General features: G+C 42.1%; 1 protein-coding gene across 1 annotated transcript; it reads right to left on the minus strand.

Moving 5' to 3' along the window:
- Positions 1–42: 42 nt before the first annotated feature.
- LOC102938834 (solute carrier family 2, facilitated glucose transporter member 11) lies at positions 43–27189 on the minus strand. Its single transcript, XM_043529459.1, has 13 exons — positions 26559–27189; positions 26139–26229; positions 23203–23301; positions 20877–21037; positions 18324–18448; positions 14713–14842; positions 13171–13319; positions 7694–7881; positions 6622–6732; positions 6411–6512; positions 3950–4025; positions 2511–2638; positions 43–674 (listed from the first exon to the last, which is right to left on the minus strand). Exons 2-13 carry the CDS (start codon positions 26181–26183, stop codon positions 501–503), a joined length of 1488 nt encoding a protein of 495 aa, XP_043385394.1. The 5' UTR covers positions 26184–26229; positions 26559–27189; the 3' UTR covers positions 43–500.
- Between the last annotated feature and the right edge of the window lie 34 nt (positions 27190–27223).

Consider the following 27223-nt stretch of genomic DNA (forward strand, 5'->3'; position numbering starts at 1 on the left):
ATGTTCAGCATTCTAATATCACATTAAAGTAATAGCTACATTTTATTTCAAGAAGTGATGCTCCAACCCCATCGCTGTCTCCTAAATTCTTCATATTGACACCTGATATGGTGAGAGTATGAGGCATGCCATGGATTCACATTGAATGTTTGGAGCAATCCCCCAATGAAGTCTGTACTCCCATGAGAGCAGGTAATCAGCACTGTTTCTGCATGTGTACATTAGCCAAATGTCTCAACATTTTTATTGAATTGAGTCTTTTTCGTAGGCACTACTGTATGTGTACATAAAATACAGTATTTTGACATTCCAGCAAGATTAGTCTACCTTTTAAATAAGTTTCACCTAATGATATAATAAGCTGCCTTTGAATACAGTTCTTAACATTTTTATATACTATATGGGATCATATGTGTATAATTTCCATTAATGTGGCTGCCTTACACCTGTGAGATGTGAAGTGCACTCTGAAATTAATTGCAGAGCTGCCTTCTTTCACATTATAGTTCTGCTTCCTTCTCTTTGATTCTTCCTCTGAAATTAAGGTGTTGAAATTCTTGTTTGATTTCCAGAAAAGATTTGTTTTTTGTCTCAGGAATGACAAAGAAGAGGAAACTGGCAACCAATAAGCTTTCCAGTAAAAACACCACAAAGCAATACTGCTTCAGTCCATTCTAAAAACAAAATACAGGATGTTGGAGATTAATAAAAAAATCATAGTAAATAATACCTAGTTAAGTTTAGAAAATACTAACTCAGATTCTATTGTCAGACACTAACCGTGCCAAATCTAGGTTTTAAGTAAAAGGGTAAACTGAAGCTCCATCTGTTCCCTATCTCTTTGTTGTATCATTAGCTGAAATGATCAGCTATAAAACAATAGTAGAGTTGGTGGTTTTTTATTTTAGAACACTTCAAATCTGCAGGGAGGTGCTTAGCTCTACTAGCAGTCCACAACAGGAACCCCTCTCCTGGCTTAAGAGCCTACATACTTACATAGGAAATGAATTGGGTGCCTGCCTTGCTCTGCACAAAATGAGGAGTAGGAAGTGGTGCCCATGTTATAACATTTAGCGCACTGGTTAGAGAACTTAGCTGGGATGGGGGAGAACTTAGATTCAACTTACCCTTCCCTGGATGGAGGAAGAGAGGATTTGAACAGGAGTTTCCTACATTTCAGGAGAATGCGCTAACCACTGAGCTACAGGATATTTTGAAAAAGGCATGCATCCGACGAAGTGAGCTGTAGCTCACGAAAGCTTATGCTCAAATACATGTGTTAGTCTCTAAGGTGCCACAAGTACTCCTTTTCTTTTTGCGGATACAGACTAACACGGCTGCTACTCTGAAACCAGGATATTTTGAGGTAACGGTCTCTTGGTCCCTTCTGTTGAAACTGTTCCACTGTGGATTAAATAATGAAACAGTGACTGGGCGAGAATGTGAAAGAATGACTCTCTAGTCCAGTGGGTTCAGGCACCCACCTAGGAGGTAGGAGACCCTATGTCATGTCCCCCTGCTGCAATGACTCCTTATTTATCCACAGTGGAACAGCTTCAACAGAAGTGTCTGAGGACCCACCCACCCCCCATCAGACTTTCTGGTAGCTCAATGGTTAGCATACTCTCCTTAGAGGTGGTGTGAAAGACCTTCCCTCCCCCACTGCTACAGAAGGGGGAACTCAACCTGGCTCTCCCAAATTCCAGGTGAGTACTCTAACCAGTGGTCTAAAAGCTATAATGTGGATACCACCATCACTCCCTCCTATAAACAAGGCACCTAGGTAACTTCATAGAGTCCACCCCATGTAAATACTTATTCTGAGAACACGTCAATTATTTGATATTTTTTAGGGTTGTACGCAAAAGAGTTTCTCAGTTCAGTAGGCAGTATCCCTTTTCAGTAGTGTCTCTATATACTGAATTTCTTTGCAAGAGCAAGTAGAGTAACTGAAATGATTAGACTAGAAATGGAATTTGGCAACATGTATTGTCTTCACTAAAATAATATCTCTTGACCAAAGATATTTTCCATTGTAAGTGATTGTCCTCAACTGAGTTTGGACAAATGTGGTTTGGCCTCAAATAAGAAGTAAATCATTTGTTACAGAGGCTACCTCTTTCTGATCTAACAAACTAAGCAATAACAAGAGATGCTGACAGGAGATGTGACCTATGAATCTCTGAACTTGGTGAGAATTCTTTATACTTCAATTTTTTCTCATCATAAACCTAACCTGGAGATTAGTCCTCCATATGCAGTCTGACTTTATTGTCTTCTATTGTGTGTTTTTGTATTATTTGTAGATATCTAAAATAAACTTGCCTAGTAAGAGTGACTGACTCTAATAATACCTTTGTTGAAGGAGAGTTTTCACTTATCTTAATCTAAGCACTAAGTTCTTTATTGTATAAAGAAGAGCAATTTCTGTGTCTAGGAAAATTTCTCTGCAAGAAGTCAAGTGAACATGAGGCAACTGAGAGAAGATAGTATATGTAATGGATACGTACCACTATAAAGGGGAAGAGCATTCCTATTGTGAAGAAACTCAGCCAACTAACAGATCCTCCTATCATGTAAGCAGCAGGACGTGAAGACTGGGTAAATAATTCAGCAGTCAATGTATTTGTTATACCACCTGGGGATCAATTTCAGAAACAGAACAGATTCTTAGGGTAAGTGTGCATTTTCAGGGAAAGTTTCAAGCAAAAACAAAAGAAAATAGTTGCTTTTGAATGTGCCATTAGCTGACCTGGATGTAAAAGATATAGATAGATCTATATATAAATCCTTTTTGTTAACCAAATTTTTTTTTTATTTATTTTATTTTTGGACACTTTTTTTGGTCCAGATTCTGATAACCCCTATTCAGAGTAAGGTGTACCCTTTTACAGAAGTAGTCTTATTGATTTCAATGGAACTGCTCAGGGAGTAAGGTACAACTTAGCGTGAGTAAGGGCCCATTAAAAGTACAATGACAACAAGCCTCATAGAATGATAAGACTGGAGGGGACTTTGAGAGGTCATCTAGTCCAGACCCCTGCACTCAAGGCAGGGCTAAGTATTATCTAGACCATCCCTGACAGGTGGTTGTCTAACCTGCTCTTAAAAATCTCCAGTGATGTAGATTCTACAACCTCCCTAGGCCATTTATTCCAGTGCTTAACTACCCTGACAGTTAGGAATTTTTTCCTAATATCCAACCTAAACCTCCCTTGCTGCAATTTAAGCCCATTGCTTCTTAACCTCTGAGGCGAGGACAACAAAAACAAATTTTCTCCCTTCTCCTTGTAATAACTTTTTATGTACTTGAAAACTGTTATCATGTCCCCCTCAGTCTTTTCTTCACCAGACTAAACAAATCCAATTTTTTAATCTTCCTTCTTAGGTCATGTTTCTAGACCTTCAGTCATTTTTGTTGCTCTTCTCTGGACTTTCTCCAATTTAGCCACGTCTTTCTTGAAATGGGGCATTCAGAACTGGATACACTACTGCAGTTGAGGCCTAATCAGTGTGGAATAGAGCATAAGAATTACTTCTCGTGTCTTGCTTACAACATGCCTGCTGCTATATCCCAGAATGATTTTTTCTTTTTAGTTTTTGTTTTTTCAAGTGTTACACTGTTGACTCATATGTAGCTTGTGATCCTCTATGACTTTCTGATCCCTTTCCACAGTACTGCATACTTGCTTTCTATATGGTTTGGGTGCATCAAAGATACCAGAATGAAGGCCACTTCATGGCCTTGAAGAGAGCATACAGAGAAGGAATGCACTGTATTGGTCATATCATCCTATGCCATTCTGTGCATTTGGGTTGTCTTAGCCGGAGCATCAGCATCCCTATGGGAAGTATTAGCTGTCTTGCTTACACTACAGACAATATTGGCACTATTTTAGAGATACATTTTAGGCAATTTTATAAACAAAAGTTCACGAATGTGCAATACCTGGACCTAACCCAAAGCTCAGGATGAAAGCAAATATAGATGCCATGCTCAAATAAGGCACCCAGGGGTACAGCTCCTGAAAAAAGAGCATGAAAAGTATTTAGTTCAGATTTCAGTCATCATGTCTTAACATTTGGCATAAAGTCAAGTGTTTAGCATTTGAACCCATAAATGACTTTCTGAATAAATAACACAAAATTGGTTACTGACTCAGATAATAATTAGCTTTCAATAAATCAAACAAGTGTCTTCGAAGAATGAGAAAGTCATGTGTATTTAAATTAATCCCTGCTTCTTAGTATACTACAGTGTATAAATGAAAAAAATGTTTCAAATCCCACAGCTTGCCATATTTTGTTGTAAACTGATCAAATTCCATTTAGTCACTATCAACCATTAATTGCTAGTAATAGCCAATTTCTTCTTGTTATTGCTTTTAAAGCAATAAAATACACTAGTCAATCAATTTCACAAATACTTAATAGTGCTTGAGTCCCCATTGTTAGTAATATTTATAATTAGTAGATGCAAAACTGTCCTTTAAGTCTGTAAAATCAAAGTAAAATTCTGTATTATTACTAGGTTTCAGAGTAGCAGCCGTGTTAGTCTGTATCCACAAAAAGAACAGGAGTACTTGTAGCACCTTAGAGACTAACAAATTTATTAGAGGATAAGCTTTCATGTACATTGGCCAAACTGGACAGTCTCTACGCAAAAGAATAAAGGGACACAAATCTGACATCAGGAATCATAACATTCAAAAACCAGTAGGAGAACACTTCAGCCTCTCTGGCCACTCAGTAACAGATTTAAAGGTGGCAATTTTGCAACAGAAAAGCTTCAAAAACAGACTCCAACGAGAAACTGCTGAGCTTGAATTAATATGCAAACTAAATACCATTAACTTGGGTTTGAATAGAGACTGGGAGTGTCTGGGTCATTACACATATTGAATCTATTTCCCCATGTTAAGTATCCTCACACCTTCTTGTAAACTGTCTAAATGGGCCATCTTGATTATCACTACAAAAGTTTTTTTTCTCCTGCTGATAATAGCTCATCTTAACTAATTAGCCTTTCACAGTTTGTATGGCAACTTCCAACTGATCTGTGTGTGTGTATATGTGTGTGTGTGTGTCTGTATGTATATAATATATATTTACTATATGTTCCATTCTATGTATCCGATGAAGTGGGCTGTAGCCTATGAAAACTTATGCTCTAATAAATTTGTTAGTCTCTAAGGTGCCACGAGTACTCCTGTTCTTTTTGTATTATTACTAGTTTAACTTTAATATAGTTTTATCACTGTTTAGCCTCCCACAGTGGAGCCCTGTAGTCCCATGGGCCAGTCTATTATCTAAGTGTCATTAAATACATAAGTAATGTGTACAAACTTTCTAGGCCCGAATAATGAAATAACATTTATTTACATTAAAAACACAAAGGTTAGGGTCATAGTGAAGCAGCACACTTATCAGAGACATATAAATGAATTTAGCTGTATAAAACCAATTTTGTGTTGCATGTATTTTTGATAGAACACTAGCAAGGAAGGGAAGATTGGAGGCTATCTTTACAGGGGCAGAATTAAGGCAGTATAAGTACCTTAGCTGTGAACTTCCATACTTACAAGTATCGTAGTTTCTTGTAAATTTAAACATAAATCTGATTTGGTTGGCTTTTTAGTATTTCTTTCTATAACTACAATATTTGTACAGGACATTTACAGTTAAGTGACTGAAATGGACTCTCAAACTTAAGTTTTTCTTTAGATAGTATTTTATCTGGGGATTATTATTAATTTAAAGTTAGAAAGTATATTTTGTCATTATTTAATCCTACCAGCATTAGACACAGAGCTCCAGAATTTAGACTCAGGACCAAATCTTGCATGATATCATTATGATATTATTTGCAAATACGCTATCAGGTGCCAGAAACAAATTCAGAACTCTTGGGAATCCTGCAGTCAGTGCAATCAGAGGTTATTGGCTGTTAATCAATGTAAGTCAGAACAAGGATAATATGTATGAAATAGCAACTTCACAGCTGTAAATTGAATGTTTTCTGAAGGACTGCTATAGAGTAATAAGATGTCAGGACCCCATGAGCTTTTGGCCAATATTTCAAAAGTGACTAGTGATTTTGCATTCCTTGGTTTTTGAATGCCCAATCTGAAACACCTAAGAAAGGTCTGATCTTCAAAGAGTAGGAACAGAGCTCTTTCTGATAATCGGGCACCTTTAGCGATTTTTCGGTGCTCAAGCTGAGACACAACAATTTTTTTAAAAGTTTGGTCATGACCTACATTGTTGTTTAAACTGTGCAACTCTTGCTCCTTCTCTGACTGCCAAGAGAGGATGTTCTCCAACGTTAAAAGCTCTGCTGCTCTATAATCTCACAAATTTTCAAACAAACAGTATTGCATTTCACGGTCCACATGAGCGCTTCTTAATACCTGATACGTCAGGGAGAATGTTAACACTATGCACCAAAAGCTCATCAGGGTGTATCCTCCAATGATGAGCAGTCTTCTTCCCATGTAGTCAATCAGCAAACCCTGTGGACAGAATATCACTTTCTCAGTTAACACTGATGCCACATTCCCACATCTCTCTCTTTCTATAATAAAAACAACAGGTATGGTAGAAGTAGAATTTATCACTTACGCAAGTGAGGGCTGTAAGGCATTCACAAGCTCCCGTGCCCAGAGTAACGTATGGAATTTTTTCTGCAGGGATCCCAGCTTGTTTAAAAATGTAACTTGCATAGAAGTAAATCTACAAGAAAATATCAACAGAGCTGTGCCAATGTGCTTGAGCAGTGAAATCATCAGTAAGAGGAAGAATTAGGCTAATACGCTAAGCAGCCTTTGAGTAAATTGCATCCTATAACTTACTAAAACCATGAAAACAAAAAGGGAAATCTATAATTCAATCTCTAGGTAAATTTACTGCTAACAAAAACAAATCTGATAGTCTGAACATTATCTTGTGAACAATATAAGAAAGAGTTTGCCTGAGCTATGATACATTCTAGTGTGTGTGAAAGATCACATAAAGTGTGCAGCCTGCACTTCCACACAGAGTTGGAGTGAGACCAGGGCTAAGGCACATTAGTTCAGAGACCTAGTGGGAGCCCTGCTTATTCTGGAATCTGAACTCCAACCCTGCTTCAAGAGGCAAATGGGTTCCCCTTACTGTGTTAACCTAGCACTAGAAGTAAACCTCAACTTTAAAAAAAACAAAAACATAAAACCAAACCCAAAAGTAATTTGTCCAAGGGAAAAAAGAAACAGGAGAGGTTCAGTCATGAAAAGTGAAGCAAGATGTAGTAACTTAAGTTTTGCTGTTTATGCAACATGAGAGGGGATGATGGAGCTTTAATCATTTTGTCAAATGCCAAAGACATAAAGACAAGCAGTAGTAGGGCTCTTGCTCCAGGAAACCTACATATTATGCTGGCTTTGGGTAGAGAGAGTTAAAAAACAAAGCAAAACAAACTTCTACTCTATCATCCAAATTTGGCATTAATATTTCCTGCTATTTTCAGTTGAATCAGGCTTTTCCCTATCACCATCAGTAAAATAAAGATCCTCTCTCTTCTCCTATACCCCGTGCTCTCCATAGCTCCTATATCAGAGTTCCCTGTTTTTAACGAAGATCAAAGCCAGATGGAAATTAGACACGCAAAACTTTAAAACAAATTGTTTGGCTTCTGAATAGTGAGGAATTCACTTACAGCATTTATCCCACTGAGCTGCTGGCCCATAGTCATCACAATCACCGTAATGAGCTGCCACTTTACACTGCGATCACCAAATAGTTGCCATGGTTTCTTGGGTTTCTCCCCGTTTAAGGCAAAACGTTCTCTCTCTATATCTTCCATCTCCTCGTGATAGTGCAAGGGCCCATGAAAACGCTTCAAAGCTAATAAGAAAAAATGACACGATATCTCCGTATGCCTCACCATACCTCCAAAACGACCTTAGCCTCTGAAAATCCATCTACTCTCCTCTGTGAGCTGACCTTTGCAGGGATCTGAGCAGAAACTGTGATTTTCAAGGGAAGCGGGGAGACAAGCCATTACCTTATTTTGGCGGGGGGTGGGGGGGCTGTTTGGTGGAGGTTGGTGTCCATTTTTCTTTTTGAATTTTTTTTTTTTTTTTTGTGGGGGAGATGGAGAGAGACTTAATTAAACTATTTACACAAGGAGCATAACCCATATTTTAAAGTGTTTTCCTAATAGAAACATTAGGCTCCCACATCAATCTGTGATTGAAAAAAAAGGGGGGTGGGGAGGTTCTAAATAGCTGAAAGGGAAGTACTGAGTACATCACATCTCTTGTTATGCCAATTGTTATGTTGTGCCAATGGAATATGTTTAATGGACTAAAGTAAAGAGACAGAGACATTTTCCTGTGTGAGCTCTTTTGAGAATGTAGTGCTTGTCTGGTTTCACCCACACAGTTGTTATTGAGGCATTTAGTGCACTGGAGGAGGTTGTGATAGGCATGTGTAGGATCCATGGATCTTGAATGGTGTGTTGTATGCAGTGTTGATCATGGCAGCAGTGGAGGTATGTCTGCGCATTTTGCATCTGTTGTTCTGGCAAAGTCTGGTGATGCTTTGAGTTGGTGTGTCCTGGTCTGTGGGAAGCTTGCTTCTGATGTTGAGCTGGAGAGGTTGGGGGCTTGTTTGAAGGCCAGAAATGGGGGTTCAGGAAAGGCTTCTTTCATGATGAGGTCCCCATCAAGTATGGGTCGTAGTTGTTTGACGATTCCCTGTATGGGTTCCAGCGAGAGGTGGTAGGTGACTACTGGGGTGTGTGGTCAGAGGGGGTTTTATTTCTATATTGAAGCAGGTTCTCTCGGGATATTCAGGTGGCCTGTTCCATAATGTAATCTACTTCTTTGGTGGAGTGTCTTTGTTTAGTGAAGGCAGTTTTAAGTGTGTTCAGGTGTATATCCCAGACTTTCTCCACAGAGCATATTCTCAAATCCAAAGGTCTTCATCTGATCCCAGAACAGGAACAAAAGGCTGATGGAATGTAATCTTTTGTTCCTTGCTTCTCTTTTATCATTTTAAACTGAAGATCCAGATCCAGATCAGGCTATGTCTACACTACACAGCTTTTAGCAACATAGCTGTATCACTACAGCTGTGCCACTAAAAGTCACTCAGTGTAGCCGCTGTTTGTCGGCTCTCCTGGCGACAAAAAATCTTCCACCCTCAACGAGCGGCATTTGCTTTTTGCCTTCAACATTGGTTCTCCACTTGTAAGGTTACTCCCTTCTCTTCATGTGCCAATATATATTTATGCCTGTATCTGTAATTTTCACTCCTTCCATCTAAAGAAGTGGGTTTTTTACCCACGAAAGCTTATGCCCAAATAAATTTGTTAGCCTTTAAGGTGCCACCAGTATCCTCATTGTTTTTGTGTCAAGTTTGTGTTATGATGTGTGGACTTCACCTGCACTTTCGTGGGACACTTGGCACCTGTTGCATTAGGACTCCATCACTTTTTGGAATTTGAACAACAAGGAGAATAGGTTTCAGAGTAGCAACCGTGTTAGTCTGTATCCGCAAAAAGAACAGGAGTACTTGTGGCACCTTAGAGACTAACAAATTTATTTGAGCATAAGCTTTCGTGGGCTACAGCCCACTTCATTGGATGCATAGAATGGAACATATAGTAAGAAGATATATATATATATAGTGTGACAGGGTTGGGCCAGATGGCTATAGGAGAGTAATAGAAGGCAGATATATTAGCCCCAGGCTAAGTAGGCCCCTTTTCCCTGGGTAAGGTAAACGGGAAGGTTCCAGAACAATCAGGAACCTTCTAGAGACAATTAAGACAAGCTGATTAGAACACCTGCAGCCAATCAAGAAGCTGCTAGAATCAATTAAGGAAGGCTAATCAGGGCTCCTGGGTTTTAAAAAGGAGCTCACTTCAGTTTGTGGTGCGCGTGTGAGGAGCTGGGAGCAAGAGGCACTAGGAGCTGAGAGTGAGACCGCGGACTGTTGGAGGACTGAGGTGTACAAGCATTGTCAGACACCAGGAGGAAGGTCCTGTGGTGAGGATAAAGAAGGTGTCGGGAGGAGGCCATGGGGAAGTAGCCCAGAGAGTTGTAGCTGTCACACAGCTGTTCCAGGAGGCACTCTAGACAGCTTCCTTCCACAGGGCCCTGGGCTGGAACCTGGAGTAGAGGGCGGGCCCGGATTCCCCCCAAATCCTCCCAACTCCTGGTCAGACACAGGAGGAGTGGACCTGGGCTGTGGGTTCAGAAAAAACGGCCAAGCTGAGGGCTGCCGTGAAGCACCAAGGCGAGCAAATCCACCAATAAACGCAAGACCCACCAAGGTAGAGCAGGAACTTTGTCACAATAGATAGATAGATTAGATAGATACACATACATACAGAGAACATGAAAAGGTAGAGTAAGAGGCTAATTAATTAAGATGAGCTATTATTAGCAGGAGAAAAAACACTTTTGTGGTGATAATCAAGATGGTCCATTTAGACAGTTGACAAGAAGGTGTGAGGATACTTAACATGGGGAAATAGATTCAATATGTGTAATGACCCAGCCACTCCCAGTCTCTATTCAAACCCAAGTTAATGGTATCTAGTTTGCATATTAATTCAAGCTCAGCAGTTTCAAAGCCCAATGCCAACTCTGTCCACATATTTATTCAAGTGGCACCATCATAGGACCTAATCAGATTAGCCACGCCATCAGGGGCTTGTTCACCTGCACATCTACCAATGTGATATATGCCATCATGTGCCAGGAATGCCCTTCTGCCATGTACATTGGCCAAACTGGACAGTCTCTACGCAAAAGAATAAAGGGACACAAATCTGACATCAGGAATCATAACATTCAAAAACCAGTAGGAGAACACTTCAGCCTCTCTGGCCACTCAGTGACAGATTTAAAGGTGGCAATTTTGCAACAGAAAAGCTTCAAAAACAGACTCCAACGAGAAACTGCTGAGCTTGAATTAATATGCAAACTAGATACCATTAACTTGGGTTTGAATAGAGTCTGGGAGTGTCTGGGTCATTACACATATTGAATCTATTTCCTCATGTTAAGTATCCTCACACCTTCTTGTCAACTGTCTAAATGGGCCATCTTGATTATCACTACAAAAGTTTTTTTCTCCTGCTGATAATAGCTCATCTTAATTAGCCTCTTACTCTACCTTTTCATGTTCTCTGTATATATGTGTGTGTATGTGTATATGTATATATATATCTTCTTACTATATGTTTCATTCTATGCATCCGATGAAGTGAGCTGTAGCCCAAGAAAGCTTATGCTCTAATAAATTTGTTCGTCTCTAAGGTGCCACACGTACTCCTGTTCTTTTTAAGGAGAATAGGGTACTTCCTACTTGAAAAGAGCTATGGCTAATAATTCTGAGACCCCATATTTCTCTCATACATGAGATGTCAACAGAAAAAAAGGTATTTAAAAGGTAACCAAGACTGGAGGTGTAATGGAATGCCAAAATGGATCATACCGTTCAGCCACTAGGTGACACAGTGTGTAAAATATCTTATTTAAGCTAACCTCAGCCATACCTGGCAGAGCATTAAAGGATCTTATAATGAATACATCTAGTGTGTATCTTGCTCAGAAGAAAGCTCTGTGACCAGTCCATATCTGGGCCAGGAGCACCACATGGTTCTCCAGATGATAAACATCCAAACAGTTTAAAACTGGAGGCTTTGCTTCAACCCGCTATCACATTCCTTTTCTTTTCTTGGGATGGCCAGAAGAAGCAACCAGCTCTCAGGAATTAATTTCCCCCATATTAACTCTTATAGCAATAGACAAGCCCTCCCATGGTTTTTTTTGGTTTGTGGAATGACCATTTCTTAAAGTTTATAATGTTCCACAGTTGGCTGAATAAGAAGTAACAGGCCATATTGGCGATCATGCTTGCAGTAAATCCTGAGTGTTCTTGAAGTACTACCAACCCCAAAAGTTTAAAAACCATTAGACTAGCCCAAAATCATAAGACTTTGAAGTATATATTGTGGGTTGTGGTCTGTCTTTTGAATTTCTAATTCCCCATGCTCACCCCCATTATATGGGTGTGCCAACTGTCCAAATAATTGAATACAGTGATTTTGTCACCTGCTGCAAGAGCTCTCACTGGCAGCCTGATGGCACAGAGATCCAAATTCTTCCTAAACCCAAACATTCAAATTAATTAATTCTGTGATCTATACATCTGCCCACTTACCCCAGCCTGCAATTATTCACCCTCCCACCTCTTCTCCTCTTGCAGCTCTTGCAGTTCTTCACTCCTGTCTCTCAGGAGAGGGGTTGGCAGCTGGGGTATGGTCCTCTTCTCCCCCTATCCAGGCCTAACGGGGCAGCTCGAGAGGTCCTTTACCCTCTCTCCAGGATGGGAGGGAGAGGAACAGGGAGCAGAGTGACCCATTATTCACAGTGGGAGAGAGAGGAGGAGAAAGCGGAGCTGTTGTGAACTGCTTAGCTCTTTCTGCTCCTCCCTCCCCTCAAGTGGTAATGGCATAAGTTGCTCCCTCCCCTAACCCAAAATGTCTTCTCTGCTCCTGAGGTGAGGGGAGAGCTCTGCCTGCTTCTTGCAGCAGCTCTGACTGGCTGCTCCTCCCCAGGAGGCAGGCAGGCGGGGAAGGCAGACAGACAATCAAACGGATTTTCCCCCAGGCCAGCTGAAATGCAAAGGATTGCTTCTCAGATCATCACAGACAGGCTCCAGCCAATTCCCACCTGGAAGAGTTGGCAACACCGGTCCTGCCATGAACCCATTTCTTTTGATGGCCTGTACGACAGACACCACCTGCCTCTCCTTCCTGCTAGTTCCTAACCCCTTGCCACGGCAATGCTCAACCCCTCGCCCAGGCAGTGCCCAACCCCTCCTGCAAGGGACAGTGGTCAGGATATAGGCCCAAAGAAACTAGCACGGAGCTCAGAGGGAAATGACCTATAGCCAGGGGGATGTGAGCAGGTAGATGAGGTCAGGTGAGCCAGCAGTGTCAGGGCTGTGAGCCTGCTGGGAAAGGAACATGAGCTATCGGGTTTTAGGAGTCCCTTGAGAGAGGGAAGGGAGATGGGACTTGTACAGGGGAGATGAAGAGAAGAGAGAGGCGCGATCTATGTTAATCTTGTGGTTTCCTAGGGACAGGAGGAGAGAATAAGTGCTGTAACTTACCCTTGGTGCATTTCATCTCATCCCCTCTGTCAATAAGAAGATACCTGGGACTTTCAGGAAACCAAGGGAGAAAGAATAGTTGGGCTAATGCAGGGAAACAGCTGCTGGAGAGCAAGAAAGGCCAATACTTTTCTCCACCAAGTAATTCCCTGAGTGAAAAACAAAAATAAAAGTAAGTATCTGCTAGTGGCCTTTCAGTGCTCTGCTAGAAATGAGATACTGATCCTATCAAAAATAGTCTAGTTCCTAGGTGAAAGGTCTCCCTGTTTCAAAAGTCACCCATTTCTTGTCAGCGTCAACAGAGAGGCAAGAGAATTAATGGCATAGGGAGAATTAACTACCTCTTCACCCCTAAACTAGGTACTACCCACTAAGCGTTGGGACACATCAACAGGGGAAACTTGCCCTGCTGTTGTCTATGTTGCACTGTTTCTAACGACCTCAGCCTCCAGGACCTGCCAAGCCAGGACCTGCCAATAATGTGAAATTAAATTTAGAACAAGTAAAAACATGAAGAATTCATTCAGCTTATGTCTGGGACCTGCATCATGATGTATTTTGGGCAATGTAAACTTGTTAAAAATGCAGTGGGATTTAAAATATTGATAGCTGCTTTAAAAATGTTAACAGACTAAGCTAGAAGGACAAATTCTTAAAAGTGGCCACCTTACCCTTGTGATCCTTTTAACTGTGTAGTATTGGTATAGGAAAGCACTGATGACACTTCATACCTACAGTGGTCACTGAGGGAAGAGGAGGTCAAGAGTTGGGGATAAGGTAAAGGAAAGGAGACTTCAGAAGGTTCTGGGTACTAGAAGGGAGAAGCAGCAGACATTGTGCTATTATGCAGAGTACTGGAGCCAGCAGAGGCTGATATGACCGCTGGAAGCCTTTGTTAAACTTAATGAAATAAATTTTTAATTTTATTATCCTCAGATCAGGTTCTGTGTCCCTACGCTCTGTTTGCCAGAAGTTGGGAATGGGTGACAAGGGATAGATCACTTGATGATTACGTGTTCTGTTCATCCCCTTTGGGGCATCTGGCATTGGCCACTGTAGGAAGACAGGATACTGGGCTAGATGGACCTTTGGTCTGACCCAGTATGGCCGCTCTTATGTTCTAACGTGCAGGTCCTGCTGGTTCTATCAGGATGTCATATAAACAAATATTCCTTTACTCTCAGTCCCACCCTTTTAAATTGCATGTTTCAGCTCACTTGTATTGTTTTGCGCTAAAGCTCCAGCTAGACACTTGCAGAAATATCATCTCAGCATATAAATGTATCTAATTTACAGCTGTCGCTATGGCTGACTCAGGTAAAGAGAGAATGATTCCACATGGATACTCTACAGCTGGATGGATGCATGATGTAAGTCACCTAGTAGTTAGCTGATCAATGGGAGTATGGGAGGGATTTTACCCCTTTCCCCCTACAGAGACAGCCACTGGAAGAAGCTGGGTGACTAATGCAGGTGACTACTGAGTTTGGTTACCTTTTAGAAGTTGGTAATTTCAAGGCACTAAAGGACTATATTTCTAACCTTAGACCAATTATTTGTCCTGTCAGAATTCCTCCAGTCAAAAATATGGAACTGCCCATGGCCATAGCACCTCGGAGATGTTTTGGGGCAACCTCCCCTATATAGAGTGGTTGCACACAGATGCCAATACCTATAGATAGAAGAGGAAACATTTTCCTGTTATAAATTAAACATTATTAGCTTTTGACTTGGTAAATGACATTCTGTATGGACCTGTGTCCAAGGCACTTTGTCCTGTTATCATGTTCTACTTGGACAGTGAGTATCAGGGGAATGTGTTTAGCTTTGACACCCCCTTAGCAGAACATTAGCTTGTGCTGGCTTCTTGACACTTTGTAATTGCCCATTTTAGTCATCCCTAAAACTTCAAAGGGCCTGTGAATCACTTAAAGCATTCTGATCTATTTTACTGTTGAATATGTGGGACCAAATTCTTTGCTGCCAAGACAGTGAGTCATGGAACACACATTAGCGGGAGTGTCCCATGATCCCTAGGATGACTTAGTGAGCTGTAGCTCACGAAAGCCTATGCTCAAATAAATTGGTTAGTCTGTAAGGTGCCACAAGTACTTCTTTTCTTTGTGCTACCATGACATGTCTTCCGCAGTAGGCTGCAACATATGATGAGGTATTTTGCCTATCACACTGTTTCCTGTTTGTAGTGTTGTTGTAGCTGTGTCAGTTCCAGGATATGAGAGAGACAAGGTGGGTGAATGTTTTATTAGATATCACCTCATCTTGGGCTTGTCTACACTACAACGTAGGTTTCAGAGTAGCAGCCGTGTTAGTCTGTATTCGCAAAAAGAAAAGGAGGCCTTGTGGCACCTTAGAGACTAACAAATTTGTTTGAGCATAAGCTTTCGTGAGCTACAGCTCACTTCATCGGATGCATACTACATCTTAGGTTGATGTAAGTTACATCGCTCAGGGGTGTGAAAATGACACACACACACACCCCAAGCACCGTAACTGACATCAATTTAAAGCGCTGTCCACACCGCACTATGTTGGCAGGAAACGCTCTCCCATCCACATAGCTTCCGCCTCTCGTTGAGGTGGCGTAATTATGCCAACAGGAGAGCACTCCCCCATCAGCATAGCATGTCTTCACCTGACGTGCTACAGAGGCACAGCTGCATTGGTGCAGCTGCACTGATGTTGCACAGTAGTGTAGATTAGCCCCTTAACTCTCACGCTATTTCCTGACACAGGTGCCTTGCCCTGATCTTGTCTGAGTTTTTCCTCTCCTTGTTCTTCTGCCTCTATGCTACTGCCGCGAGAATCTACCCAGCCTGTTCTATTCCTTTCTCAGCCACCCTTACATCTTCCCTTTCTCCTCACAATCTGTTGCTGATTTTTTTTTTTTTTTTTTTGAGCTAGGGATCCCATTGCCAATACTATTGTTTAAATCATCACTCCCTGTGTCATAAATATAAAGGGAAGGGTAAACCCCTTTGAAATCCCTCCTGGCCAGAGGAAAACTCCTCTCACTTGTAAAGGGTTAAGAAGCTAAAGGTAACCTCGCTGGCACCTGACCAAAATGACCAATGAGGAGACAAGATACTTTCAAAAGCTGGGAGGAGGGAGAGAAACAAAGGGTCTGTGTGTCTGTTTTTATGCTGGCTTTGCTGGGGACAGAACAGGAATGGAGTCTTAGAACTTTTAGTAAGTAATCTAGCTAGGTATGCGTTAGATTATGATTTCTTTAAATGGCTGAGAAAAGAATTGTGCTGAATAGAATAACTATTTCTGTCTGTGTATCTTTTTTGTAACTTAAGGTTTTGCCTAGAGGGATTCTCTGTGTTTTGAATCTAATTACCCTGTAAGGTATCTACCATCCTGATTTTACAGAGGGGATTTCTTTACTTCTATTTACTCCTGTTTCTATTAAAAGTCTTCTTGTAAGAAAACTGAATGCTTTTTCATTGTTCTCAGATCCAAGGGTTTGGGTCTGTGGTCACCTATGCAAATTGGTGAGGCTTTTTATCCAACATTTCCCAGGAAAGGGGGGGTGTAAGTGTTGGGAGGATTGTTCATTGTTCTTAAGATCCAAAGGTCTGGGTCTGTAGTCACCTAGGCAAATTGGTGAGGCTTTTTACCAAACCTTGTCCAGGAAGTGGGGTGCAAGGTTTTGGGAAGTATTTGGGGGGAAAGACGTTTCCAAACAGCTCTTCCCCAGTAACCAGTATTTGTTTGGTGGTGGTAGCGGCCAATCCAAGGACAAAGGGTGGAATATTTTGTACCTTGGGGAGGTTTTGACCTAAGCTGATAAAGATAAGCTTAGGAGGTTTTCATGCAGGTCCCCACATCTGTACCCTAGTGTTCAGAGTGGGGGAGGAACTTTGACACCCTGTATGTCAGAACAGAAGTGTTTCTTGTCACAGTCCAGGGCAACTGCACCCATATTTCCCCTCTGTGGTTCAGCAATGGCTCCCGCTCTCTGGCTACTGGCTCACCTGGCTGCCACCTCTTTTGGGTGGAGACACAGCCTCTCTCCTTTCTAACTGGGATGTCTCCAGGCTGACCAGTTCCTTGCCTGCACTGTGTTATTCCCAGCAGAGACAGACTGCTCCAGCAGGCCTGCTTGCTTTCTCTTCAGAGATAGAGAATAGTGTGACTGCCCAGTTAGAGTTATCACACAGCTCTTCGATATGCAAGCCTCTTTTATTCTTAAGGTAAGAGGACTACAGAGAAAACTTTTTAAAAACTATAAACGAACCTACATGCATGCTAATAAGCTTACTAGAGATCACCCCAACCCTAACATGGGCTCTGGCAGAAGAAGTTCTTCAACATCCTAGCCAAGGGGTTTCCTTGTGATTCCAGGTTCATCACAACTTCAGTTCAAAACGAGCACTGAGTTTTACAGGGTCTGAGTAGACCAGTCCTTCCAACTCTTCTGTAAGTATTGGGGCCATCCATGGACCAGGAGTCCTATGCATTTGCTAGATCAGGAAGAAAGCCCTGAGCCTGTCTAAAACCAGGATATTTATCCAAAAACCCTTTCTTTCTTTGTTGGTCCCTGGAGAATCCAGTTTGAAGTAGTATGTATAAACCTATCCAGGAAGTGGCTTCAAAGGGGCCAAAGGAATTACACTGGCACCCCTTCCACCTAGAGGAGTTACATAAAGTTCCATACACAACATGCATTTTTAATACAGTGGACCCCAAAGGTGTTAAGTTAAACCTTACTGAATTAGATTTAATTCAGTAAGGTTTAACTTATCTTAAATCCACAAGGTTTGTCCAGGATATTGTCCATCTGACACAGTTCTCTTTGCCATTATTACCAGTATAATGAGTTCATATTACACCCAGGCCAATACCATAGCAGTAGGGTTGTGCTAGGCACTGGATTTTAATAGAAAAGGGATTACTGGGCAAAAAGTCTAGAAGACTAGAAACAAGATTGTAGTAGTGATAGTCTATATTGTTTTAATTTAGTAGCATTTACATTACAATTGTAGGGGAACATCCCTGTCTCCAAGTCTGTAAAGCAACATGTAAATTTACAGCAGTATCTAAAGGATTATCATTAATAATAATAATTATATGTTCTAATACCATTCACCATAATTTATTAAAGGCAAGAAGAAGAGAAATGCATTTACCTGTGTTTACGCCAATCAAAAACCTGCCAACCATCAATAACTCAAACAATCCTGTTGGAAAACTGATCCCCATTAAAATGGAGGCCAGTATCGCTATGAAATTGTTCACCAGAAGAGCTCCTTTTCTAAAAGTAAAAATAACAAAGGTCACAGAAACATACTGTTATAAGAAAAATGCCTTACAATAGTACCGAGAAAAGGCTTTGCATTTCAACAATACAGTACTCACTGGAAATTGGGAGACCTGATGCCTGCCTACTTTATATTTAAAAACAGACATGCCTAATAATGTGTGTGTATGTGATCTCACTCATGCACATGGAGTATGTTTCTTTATTTGCATGCAAGGTGCTTATGGAATACCTGTAAAGTATATGAATTCTTTGCAGCATGCAGGACTGGCTCAAAGGACAGGTGATCAGCGTGCCCGCCCTGGGCAGTGTTGTGATAACTGGGGCTATACATTTACTCTCTAACAGTGAGCTCAACTACAAAAATATGTAAAAGTTCATAAGATGTCAAAAAACCCTATAATAACAAACGGTGGGAAAAGGTACAAAAAGCAGACAGAAAAACTCAATTAGTCTAAACAGAAAGGCCTACTGATATGGTTTAAGGACTATGTTGAAATCATGCTTGGCAAAAACCGAAGACATGGAACTGAAAATTAATTAACCAAAACTGGTTTGTTGGATTTTAGGCCTAATTGGTGTAAAAAAGATAAGGGAAGGGGCTGTTGCACCCATCAGTCCTTTTTGGGTCCTTAAAGAAAGAGACTTTGTGGGGAAAATAAGGAAGAACAGATGGAGGCTACTGGATAGAGCTTCCCATCATAGCTGCCACCCCCACCATCTCCTGGCAGCAGACCTTCTTCATACTAATCTTGAGGGATGCCCTGACCATCTCGGGCCAGAGAGAGGGACCCAGTTCACATTGCCACTGCTACCAGCTCCAGCTGAATCCCAGCACCCACTGAGATGAGACAGAATCACACTTTAACAGCAGCTCCAGCCCATATCAACTAACCTCTTCTCTTTCCCCAAAGGACAGGTATCACTGTCTTTGATACCATCTAAGAGACTGTTAGACAAGGGTTTTTCCCTTCTAAAACTGTCTCCAGCTAAATGGAAAGGGACAAGGGATGTTGTTAAAATGAAACCCTTACTTAATACTTTACATTTCAAATGTTTTAACTGTTTTTCCTTTTTTTCTGTATCTTTAATAAAAGGTTAAAGGGATGTTTAATGGTACGTTTGCCATTGTACTAAGCAGACTGAGGTCTCTCTATACCACTCCTGGACCTTGTTTAACACTGTTTAGTGTTGGACAGTGACTGGGTTATGTTAGCACCTTTGGTTAATACAACATTCAGGGAGCACCAAATCCCTGGGGATGGGAGAGAAGGGAGCAGATGATACAGAACCTCCAGGCTGGGCCTGGCTCCAGCCCCTGCCTAGCCCTGGGAGAGAGGTATCTGAAAGACAACTCCAGCTGCTCTCATTTAGTGGGTCTGGCTCCCACCAGCAGCCTCTTCTTTGAGTTGACCACACTGGGAAATCAGAGTTCCTGCATTCCCTTCCACACACTGTTCTGCCCCTATTCCCCAGCTCTCGCTGTGCAAAGTGCCCCTGTGGGTTGGGGTCTTGGCAGAAAGCACAGCTCTGGGACTGCAGTAGACTGGGAGGGAATGGAGTGGGGATGCTAGTGGGGTAGGGGTGGGCCATGTGCCCTGGGCCATGTGCTGTTGTGGGGCAGGAGGGATTGTGGCAACCTGTGTTCCACTGTTATTTATTAAGAGGCTGGCAGAAGAATGTAAGAGCTGGACTCTAGGTCCTGGTCCCAGTCAGCCACCAGCCTTGGCCCAGTCATGTTCACAGAAGACTCCTTTCTCAGAACATGGGGCACTGTTCCTTGCTCTGGTGCCTGCTGCCTCAGCTGCTGCTTTGAAAAGCCCAACACAAATAAAGCTTGCCAGCCATCCTGGGCACCACATCCCTGTTGTCCTACTCCTTTTTTCCCTCCTCAGACAGGCAGGGATGTGGGGGGCGGGAGAGGGAGAGGGTGTTTTCCACCCTGGCCATCAGGACACCTAGGGCCAACCCTGGCAGCATGTGTATACTAGTGTGCAGGTTGTATATCTATACAGGGTGCGTATACGCACGCCTACAATGTCTATCTTCTCTATGACTGTATGTGTTTTATGCTGCATGGAGTGCACATATGCTTAAATATAAAGGGACCTGATTTGATATTGACAAAGAAGGGTTTGATCAGAAGAACTGGACGGGCGGGTTGTAATTCAGAGCTCTTCTTCCAAGTTCATGTGACTGGAGGCCAGCCTGGAGATCATGTCCCAGGGATACTGTAGAAGTTCCCATTCCTTATTAGCTAATACTGATTTCTCTTTCTAGTTAAATAACTGGAAGAGTCTTCTGGATGAAGCATGTTTCCTTCTGAGCTCTTTCTCTATTTGATTTTATCACTTTTCAGTCACAAAAAAGGAAAAGAAAACAGGATTTGCTGCCAAACCTTCCATTGATGTGCTTAACTCACCTGCCTAGTCTAATCGCCACGCTGCCTCCAATGTGAGCTCCACACAGACCTCCAAGGGAAAATATGGAAGCAATGACAGACCAGAGGAGAGTCAGCAAGCTTGGATTCAGTTCTGTCTGATAGCGACTGCTCCAAGTTTCATTTAGGAATTTGTGGATGTGCTGAAAATACAGAGTGGTGAATCAACTTGCATCTCAATAAACAATTGATCACTTAGCCCAAATGCTTGAGATCCCATCCTCAGAGCCAACATGTGTAAGGGGAAACATCTTACTGAATATCAGCCATTCCCGGAAGAGCTGTGTTACACAAAAATGCTACTAACTAGTTGCAAATTAGCAGAATCCTGACTCACTCATACAGCCAAAACATAGTTTCCCTACTTCAAAAAGACTGTTGTGTGCAGTGTTGCTGTCATGCTTTATCTCAGGGGCGACTGCCTTTAAGTAATGGATGAATGATCCTTCCATATAAAGTTAATAAAGAGCTTTCACATCCTTCTGAATGAAGGGGTGTGGCTGGGTGGGGTGGGTGTGACTCTCAGTGGGATTCATGCTCCTAAATCACTTGTGCTCTTTTCAAAATCCCCCCCTTAATGTAGATCTCAGAGTAGGACAGGATTTCTGCGCTACTCAGACAAGAGATGTGATACTAGTCTTGGAAAGTTACTCGTGGGTTTTTATTAACTGAGTCTGTCAAGAAGCTCCAGACTAGTTGGACTGATGGTAGCTAAGGTGGAAAAGACCTGTTAGGTCACATACAGTTCATCTCCCAAGAAGCCAATGCAGGCTTGTTCCCTTTTTAGTCTTTTAGCCAGTTTAGTTTTGAAAGTCACTTCCCAGGGGTGACTCTTCCACAACTCAATAATCTCACTGTTAGGAAATTGATCCTGATAATCAGCCTAAATTTTCTTTTTCTTAATTTGATCCCAGGACTCATAGTAATGCTGTCTTAAGCCACCCTAAGTATTCTTCCTCCTTCCTTGGGACATACACCTTTCATTTATTTGTAAACTGTTAACCTACACACCCACTGAGTGAATCCAATGGAAATTTCATTCTAAGTCCCTGTTTTTAGTGGCTTATAGCGTTTTACCACTATCCATGTCTCAGTCCAAATAAAAATCCTAGATGCCCCAAATCATAGGCGTCGACTCTGTGGGTGCTGCAGGGCTGGAGCACACACAGAAAAAAATTAGCGGGTGCTTACCACCTCCCAGTAGCCAGCACGTCCCCCCTGCCGGCAGCCCTGCTGATCAAGTTTTCCCCCTCTCTTCCATCACCTCCCGCCTGCTGTAGATCAGCTGTTCTGCGGCGTGCAGGAGGCGCTGGGAAGGAGGGGGAAGAGTGGGGACAGGGTGTGCTCTGGGGGGAGGGGGTGGGAAGAGGCGGGTGGGGGTGTGGCCTTGGGGGAAAGGGTGGAGTGGGGGCAGAGCAAGGGTGGGAAGAGGGGGGTGGGGTGAGGGTCTGGGATTGAGGGAGGAGGTCAAGCACCCCCCAGGTAGAGGGGAAGTCAGCACCTAACACCGTGAAATGACTGCAGATTTCACTTTCAGAGTCTCTGGAATCAGCGTGCATCATACTTTCTGGTCAGCAAAAAATCCAAAGAGCAGACAAACAGCACTATTTTCTCACCCCCTGCTCTCTTTCCAGCATACAACTTATCTGTTCATGGTTAGTATATTTTAACCATACTAAGAGCACTAAATGTTGTAACAAAGGAAAGCTGCAAGTTTAATTGGCAGATCAGTCTGCTGTTAGCAGAAATGCACACCCATCTTTTTCACAGGGCCATTCTACCCCAATTCTCTCTGGGTCCTCTACTGTAAATATGCAGGACACTCAAGACCACTAAGAGCAGGCGCAGAAGCTAAAAGTTGGGTGACAGCTTTTGAGGGACATTTTCAGGTATAAAGAAATGCAAAATTTCTTGACCCCCCCCTAAAAATGTTTTTTTCTATCAGCTGCCATGATCCTGTCCGTAACACTTTGTGCTAAGCCAGACACAGAAGTTAAAGGGTGAAAAGATTTATTTTATCATCTAGGTCCTTCCCTTGAGTCCTCCAAGGAGGATTATGTCCCTCTGATAACTTGTCAGTTGGCACTCTCTGCTGAATTGATCAGACATGGACCAAATCAATGTTATATGTAACTGAAACACAAACGCACTGGAAACTCGCTTGGAAACTCAGAGAGTCATCCAAAATCCTACAAATGAAAGGTCGCCTGCTCCCACGGAAGTCAATGTGAGTTTTGCCATTGACATCAGTGGAACAGTACGGGGACTAAAATGTACAAGAATGGGAACAGTAAAGATGGTGCCTTACCACAGTGGGTGCATTGATAATGGAAACATTATATCCATATTGAAATGTCCCTCCAATTCCGACAGCACAAACAGCCAGAAACAGTGTCCAGCTGGGCAGCTATAGAAAGAAACAAAGAGTAACCAGGGCATGAGACATGATGGAGCCTAGACTATTAGGAAACAGAAAAGGAGGACTTATGGCACCTTAGAGACTAAGCTTTCGTGAGCTGTAGGTGTAGCTCATGAAAGCTTATGCTCAAATAAATTGGTTAGTCTCTAAGGTGCCACAAGTCCTCCTTTTCTTTTTGCGAATACAGACTAACATGGCTGCTACTCTCATCTCCGTGTGATGTTAAGCACAATGCAGGAACAGCTTCAGTGAAACTGGAGCAGAGATGGTAACACACGCTGCCTTTCAGTAACACCAAACAGTTGCATACATCTCCTAAGTTGCAACCAGGAAACAGAACAGCAGCTTTGCTTGGTACTTTGAGGGCATGTGACTGCCTAAGCTGATACAACGCCTAGGTTCTCACAAAGGCATGTCTAGTGACATAGGTTCTAACATATCTAATGGAGGTGAATGGCTTTTAACTATTAACGGATTAACATTAACTATATATACTAAAAACCAACAAGGGGGCATAGAGCCATGAAAGATCAACCCATGGTCCAGAGGATTTTCTCTTGCACTGAAATGCAGAGGCAGAAATAAGGCCCCTGTTCTGTCACTGTGAACCAGGAGGCAGTTCTGTGCAAACAGATTCTCACCAGGCATTGCAGGGTGTTTCTATACTTTTATTGTTAATGAGAAGCAGTGGTTTTAGAACTGTGCCTTCCTCTGACCATATGCAGAATTGTTCTGTTGCCTCTTGCTCTTCTCTTTTCACAGCTGGAAAAAAGGTCATTACTAATAGCAACTAAGAGTGCTGAAGACAGGGCGGTTGCCCACTATGGCCCATATTCAGACGTGATGTGTGGGGGTGGACACACAGGGCCACATGCCACCCCCCAGATTTCTGCCAGGGTTTATATTTTTATTTCTTTTTTTGCAGGGAGGGGATTAAAAACATGAGTGCACAGTAGTTTATTTCAAAGCAGAGATGCCAGCAATCGCAAGCTGCTCCCCCTTTGTCCTCCCCCTTTGCAGCCTCAGCTCATGCTGGCGCTGACTGACAAGCGACAATGGGGCCCATGCGTGTGGGGCAAATTCCGCACTTGCCCAAGGCTTGCAGGGTTGGGCCCACCATGGGATCACTGCCAACCCATGGGACCAGGCACCTGCCCTGGTGTTTGTTCAGGACTCACAAAGGGGATATAAACAGGGCCATGGGGTGGCTAATGCACAGGAGCCCCAGCCAGGGGGACTTTGGAAGCCAGGCTGGAAACCACCCAGCCTCCAGGGGCTCCCGGGTTTCCTGTTGACTCAGAGCTGGTCACATGGTGCCACCGAGCCCACATGGCAGCTGGCGGAGCTGAGCCAATAAAATGATCTCGGAGGCCGGGTGAGAGGCAAGAGCAACAGCTGGGTGCTGCAGGGAAGGACTACTGCTTTCAGGGAGGGAAGACTGAGGGGAAGGGGAAGGGCCTGCCCGTGAGGGCGGTGAGGTGAGCTTTTCAGGAGGGTGGCCAAACCTTTAAATTGTGCCTCTCCCCCCACTTTCAACAGTTACGTGTCACCTCCATGTGATTCGCACAGTGCTGCAGGCAAATCAGACAACAACCACCAACTGTTGCTCTTGTCTCATGATTTCTTACTTGTAATTGTACAGAATTATTATTTTTATAATTAATCATTTGATGGAATTAACTCATTACTGGCTTCTACTCTTAGAAATGTCCCCACATTCTTCTTATGAGCACGACAAGTCTTTACAATGCTAAGAACGCTGTATTCACCCTAAGGCAAAAAGGTTTCTGTTAGCACCTACCACAGCCATAGGGTCACTGTTCTGGACCTACAGCATATGGACACAAAGAAATTAAGTACTGAATAGTTGATGCTGAATAAACAACAAATAATAATAGTTATGCAGACCAAGCCATCCACAAATGCAGCATCACTGAGGAACAGTGCAGTTCAACAGGTCTGGTATGGAAATAGGAGACAGAACTCATAGGTTCTATTCCCAGCTCTGGTACTGACTCCTTGTGTGACCTGAGTAAACCATTTAAACCACCCCGTGCCTCAGTTTACCATCTGTAAAACAGGGATTTTAACCTTTTGTGTACTTTAAACTCTACAGACAAACTGATAAGAATTATTATTTTATTGTTATGGAAGCATATTCATTGCCTTATTTAATTTGAACTAAAACTGTTACATTTTGGGTTGAATCCTTCTTATAATCTGCACTGAGACTCCTATTTCAGTTCTGATTTTTCTTTCTGAAAAGATCCCTCAGGGAACATCTGGTATTCGAGGCAAGGTTAAACACCACATGAGTGCAGGGCTCCATTCTTTAAAAAAAAGTAACAAAATCATTAAGATACACACACGTCATACTAAGTAACTGTGTGATCTGATTATTGTCCTTCCTTTCCCATTTCTGCCCATCTCTGTCTATCATTTTCACTTGCTATGTCATGTTGTTTAGAGCTATGTTCTTCAAAGTTGGAACCATATCTGTACTTGCTCAGTGAGCTGCCCAGCCATGACATTTTGTGACATTATTACATCCATTTAGAAACATGACACTAATCAAAAGACTGTTCCATTTAACTTCATGGTGGGGCTAAGGAAAGGTTCCGGAAAAGTTCCATGACAACCTCCCTTTATGTGCGGGAAAAGTCTCAAATCCATTTCCTTATAAGCCTAATTATTTCCTTTGAGAGATTCTGATTTAAAGGTACAGCACAAAATAACTGGAGAAAGTTTCATTTGAAAATCATTGGTAAAGTTACAAAACTCCATACCCCGCAGGCATCTTTACTGGTAAGGATAATTCTGCTTACCTTGCTGGGGCTTCTAGGACCTTTCAGCAGAAGCTGGCACTCCATTCTTAGTATTAGGCTGGATTAGATTTCCCTTGCAAACTTTAACAAGCTACAGTACAAGAATGAGAGATGCCATATACATTGAAGTTATTATTAATTATTATTATTATTATTTGCTATTAGTGCTAATGTAAGAAAATTGAGATTCTTTATTCCAGCTCTGGCACTCCAGCTTCTTCCCTTTGGAACAGTTTTTTTTGTGACAGAAATATTCAACTCTCTCATAAAGTCACAGTTTGAAGAGCTCTCTCAATAAACCTTTTGACATTAAACTGTGAAAAATCCCTTCATTTCAGTCACTCAGGGAAACATGCACATTAGCTGTCTTTTAGTTATGGGCAATATTTTGGCCACTAAAGAAAGCAAAAGGACAGTTACCTTGTGATTTGCTGTCAAGTCTCCCACTGTCCATGATCCTGTAATAGTTTGCTTACTGCATTCCATTGATTATAGATTGAAGAGTGGAGTTAATAAAATTAAACAGTGTGTGAAACCAGAAGACCTTGTCCCTAAACACAACTCTTTAATCTGCTGGCCCTTCAGGCACAAGTAGGAAGCACTGAGCTTCTCATCTGACTAGGATTTAACACACTGCCCAGAACAACTGAGCCAGATCTGAACTAACGCATGGCACCAGCTCTGAGGGAGAATTAATTACTATCAGCTTCTGTAAATACTGGAAGCTTACAAAGTATGGGATAAAAGCTCAAAATAATAAGGAATATATTTAACTATTTATTTTATTGTCCCCAAGCAACTTTGCTGAGAGGTTTCTTAGCCATGCTGGAGGATGGTGAGATTCATCACTCAACAGACCAGTATTTCCTTTACCATTTTGTCATGTATATAAGAAGGTCACTGGAGACTGAACATTTTGAGTGAATGTACAAACTTCAGGGTACATAAAAAAACCTGTGACTGACATTTTTTATTCCCAAGTTTAGTGCTTTTAATTAGGTACCCTCTGCATGTCCAGTCTCCACCTTCTAGCATGCAGTGGGGAGCATATTTTCTTTAGAAAGAAATTGCAGACGAGTGTTTTT

Source organism: Chelonia mydas, chromosome 15, assembly GCF_015237465.2.
Source record: "Chelonia mydas isolate rCheMyd1 chromosome 15, rCheMyd1.pri.v2, whole genome shotgun sequence".
In the NCBI taxonomy this organism is placed as follows: Eukaryota; Metazoa; Chordata; order Testudines; family Cheloniidae; genus Chelonia; species Chelonia mydas.